This window comes from Agrilus planipennis, unplaced genomic scaffold (genome assembly GCF_000699045.2).
Source record: "Agrilus planipennis isolate EAB-ADULT unplaced genomic scaffold, Apla_2.0 scaffold33, whole genome shotgun sequence".
In the NCBI taxonomy this organism is placed as follows: domain Eukaryota; kingdom Metazoa; phylum Arthropoda; class Insecta; order Coleoptera; family Buprestidae; genus Agrilus; species Agrilus planipennis.
In genome coordinates this window covers 1,470,305-1,474,708 of record NW_020438896.1, presented here as the reverse complement: position 1 = coordinate 1,474,708, position 4,404 = coordinate 1,470,305, and the positions used below count along the sequence as shown (strand labels likewise).

The following is a 4,404-nucleotide window of genomic DNA, read 5'->3' as shown; positions in this document are numbered from 1 at the left end:
TCTATATATATAAAAATGAATTGCTGTTCGTTAGTCACGCTAAAACTCGATAACGGCTGGACCGATTTGGCTAATTTTGGTCTTGAATTATTTGTGGAAGTCCAGGGAAGGTTTAAAAGGTGAATAAATATGAATGTTGTTAACTATCTTTCAGATTATTTTTATGTAGATTGATAAATCTTAAGTTCTGTCAAATTAAATTTCTGAACGCAACCATAATATTTGACATTTGTCAACTAAGTTTATTTTATACAAAAATTTAGGTCTTTCATATATCGATTGGGGCAGTACGAAGTCTGCCGGGACAGCTAGTTACTAATAAAAGTCAATAAAGCAGTACGTGACATTCAATTACATGGTAGGTGAATTTTTATACTTTTATAAAATAATTCGGTACATTTGCGGTTAGTGATTCGTAAATGATAATATTATCATAATATTAACCAGCTGAACAAACTAGAGTTCCAATACTAATGAAAGGGTAATTCTCAAATAATTTACAAGAGCATTTATAATCGCATTTGGCACAGCAGTTCACATACATTCATTAGATGTCAATCAGAGTTTATTAAATGCCATTCAAAATTACAGTTTCGTATTTCCACCCCATAATAGCCCCATAATAGAGAGTACTTCACGTAAACTGCTTTTACAAATTATTGTTACTAATTGAGTTCGGTTTGAATTTAGAAAAGGTGGCTACAAAATTCAATTTTATGGGAAAGTTCGTCTGCCTGGTTCATCATTATACAGGGTGCCAAAATAAATATGGAACATTAGAGGATGTCAACTGTATGCAATAAAATCGCATGGTGAGTACAGCAACGTGGATAAAGGACAAAAAATATGTAACAGTTTACAATCCGAAAATTTGTATCAAATTACAATCCTAAACCGGTCCTGCGCGTGATTTCACAACGTCGTTGTAGTACAACCAAACATTTCAGTACAGATTGCAATCAGGTCCCTAGCGAAGTATTCTGTTGGGGGCGGGAACGCAACCAATTAACGTAAGTTAACCTAACCTAACCAACTGTTGTACTTTAATTTTCTAACTAAAGTTTTACACACACGACCCACAAAATTTGTATTTATAAATAATAAGTAATTATCAAACATTAATGTTAAATCAACTTAATTTCATGCCACTACAGATTACCTCAAGAAGTTTCGTCCATAAATTTACCATATTGTTTAGGTCAAGGGCATTACAAAGATCTTTTTCGCTTTTCATCATCGTTAGGGTATCAGTCTCTCCCTGTTTAGTGTTGGACGTGTTCGAATTTTTAACTATTTTAAATCAACTAAATTTTTTTTCACATAAACCCATCGAAAAGCTCCCTATAAATATGAGTTGACAAAAACGAAGACTTAGCGGCTAGTTTCATGATGCCTTGCATAGAAGAGCATATGTCAAATATCTCTCTAACTGCATAAGGAGCGCTTAGAACTTAGGCATGTGATCAGGCTAATATAGCAGAATAAATTTTTCAGTATTTTCACTTGTAATATTCTTTTTGTCTAAAAGGTTTGTGAGAATGTTTGATATTGAATTCAGACGTTCTACAAAGATTTTGAGTTTATCTCGTAAAAAGTTTGTAATTTTATCTTAAACACTTAAAAATTCTCTTCTATAAAAAGATATTTATATCAAAACTCGCTCTATTGGATTCACAATTTTCAATTAATTAACTTATCTAGCAAAAATTTTGGCACTTCCTATTAAGTTTAAAATTATATTTTCCTGTTGTTTTGTAGAAATTAGAGGGATTCTTTGGTTCTATTAATAATGTTTATTGCGTTTACGATGTTAATGTTGTCATTTCCTCTTTATCCCGTTTCTATAATACGCTTATATTATTTGTCTCATTGACCAGAAGTCTGAATTCTTGATGATACTGTAAAAATCTTTGGTACCATTGCGAGAGTTCAGTGAACACCGCACTAAAAACCAATATTTTTTCCTATGCCTTTTTCTATTCTTAATACAGCCCATATACACGAATGCTCTTCGAGTTTCTCATGCATTAGTAACACATGTTGAAAAAGCCAACTAAGCACTTATTGGGGGGGAGCATCCCTCGGCAATCCCCCCCTTTGGCTAGGTCTCTGCATGAAGAAACTGCTGTTTCTAAGCTGCTTTTTTATTCTTCATTGGTTATAATGATTGTGTTTATTATAAACGATTATTAGAAGTAGTAGTCACGTAAACGAAGGAGCGTAAAGTAAACTTAAAGGACTCGATTTTAATTAGAAGAGTGGATTTTAATTAGCATTTCAGTGATATACTCTTATGAAAGTTTTTTTGTCGTTACACAAGATGAATGTGTTTTATATTTGACGAGAGAGGGGGCACGGATATGATCACTTCCGTTATATAAAATACCACAAGTTGCGCGGTAAACGCCATCTGTAGTACAATGCTACATTTAGTGGAATTCATTATGCTCAACAAGGTCCATTTAAATAGATGGATATCTAAAAATAGAAGGAGGAGACTGTGGTAAATATTAATTAAAAAATTAAAAGGAATACTCACCCCTAATTACCACAAATAATTTTATATGAGCGGACACGTGTTTCGCCCACTTCACACGTGGGCATTATCAACTGATCATTATAATTCCCTACTAAGAAATGTATGCTTATGCCCAAACAACAGAGCATATTCTACGACTAAGTCCAAAGATCGATAGAGGCTATATCAGTAAAGTAAATGGAAAGTGTTTAGTGTTTGCTATTAATTATATTGGTATTTCTATAATTATTTAAATTCAAAAACATTTCCGTTTAGTTATATTTAGTGTAATTGCTTACTTTCATTACATTTCAAATTCCTTTGTTGCTTTGTTCTCTTCAACTTTGTAATATTTCTTCAAACATTTGTTAAACTGTTTAGGCCATAAATTCCTTTCTTCTATTGTTTGGCTTTATGATATTTTGTGAATATTCTCATTGTTACACAGACAAAACGTATGTGAGTAATTCATATAGTTCCTAGTAGTACAAATGAAGTTTTTCTGATTGTCACTAATACTTGGCTCATTGTTAGCTCTTTCTTATTTATTCTTAGAAATGTTCTGTATCTGGTTGCACTCGACACCCTCTCGTCTATAACGACATTCAGGAAATTCCAGCACCACCATGAATGTTTTAATTAGACTCCACCCTCTTTGCCAGTTGTTCTCTAGTTTTAAGTAAATTTACAGTTGTTAGTATGTATGTAAGAAACCTTCTTATAAAAAACATCAAAGCAGATTCGCTACTAGTTTTATTTGAAAACATTTTAGTAGACCGGGAGTTCAAAAACGCAATTTCCAAGTGGTCTCCGGATAATTTTTTATCTTACGACTGCACAGAGAGTAACTGGTATCTCCGTTTTAGCTCACATTAAAATAATAATATCCTACATTTGTACTAATTGTTTTCCTACTTTCAAATTAATAACGTAATCTTGTCTTTTTATTTACAGAATCACAACTTATACGCGTTGAGATATTGGGCTTGTGAATGTCTATGCCTGATCAACATCATATTTCAACTTTATCTAATGAATAAGTTCTTCGACGGGGAGTTTCTGGCATATGGTTGGAAAGTAATGAATTTCTCCGAAGTGGCTCAGGAAGAACGCGTGGACCCTATGGTTTACATCTTCCCGAGGGTTACAAAGTGCATATTCCATAAATACGGTTCTTCAGGGAGCATACAAAAACACGATAGTTTATGCATATTACCACTTAATATCGTTAATGAAAAAACTTATATTTTTATCTGGTTTTGGTTCATGCTTCTGGCCACATTATTGGCATTTCTTGTTATCTACAGGATACTGATTATCATAATGCCAAAAATCAGACCGAGACTGATGAATGCTAAAAATAAGACTATACCAATAGATGTTTGTGAAGCAATCTCTAAAAAAATTGATATCGGAGACTGGTGGGTCCTTTTTATGTTAGGAACTAACATGGACCCGATTATTTACAAGGAAATTGTATCTGAACTAGCAAAAAAAATTGAAACAAATAGTAGCAATCACTAAAAAAATCACAGTGGTAGATGTTTTAGAAATGTAGTTACATGAATGTTTTGCGAATTTTGAGTTTTTTTTAATATACGATATTTTTTTCTAGATATGGATTTTTCGTATCGATGATTCTAACTTTATACACTCTCAGTTGAATGCATGTTTACCTTAGTTATGTAGTACTTTCAAATACCTTTTGATCTTGTGATATTGATGTCTTTATTTATAATATATTTTATATTTTAAGCGTCATAGTAACTCGTACAAACCAATATCTGCTTCTTATCAACGAAAATTTTGTATTAAAAAGACACTGCCAGAATATTTTTTGTTCACGTATAGGTATGTTTTAGTGTTTTCTTTTTGCATCAAAACTA

General features: G+C 32.3%; 1 protein-coding gene across 1 annotated transcript in view; it reads left to right on the top strand.

Annotated features, from left to right (window-relative positions):
• The window catches only part of LOC108744519 (innexin inx1-like), a 16,869-nt gene extending 12,465 nt beyond the window's left edge, over window positions 1–4,404 (top strand). Inside the window, exon 2 of the mRNA XM_018480335.2 lies at window positions 3,473–4,404. Coding sequence (XP_018335837.1) covers window positions 3,473–4,042 — 570 coding nt within the window. The 3' untranslated portion in view covers window positions 4,043–4,404. The remainder of the gene's footprint in view (window positions 1–3,472) is intronic.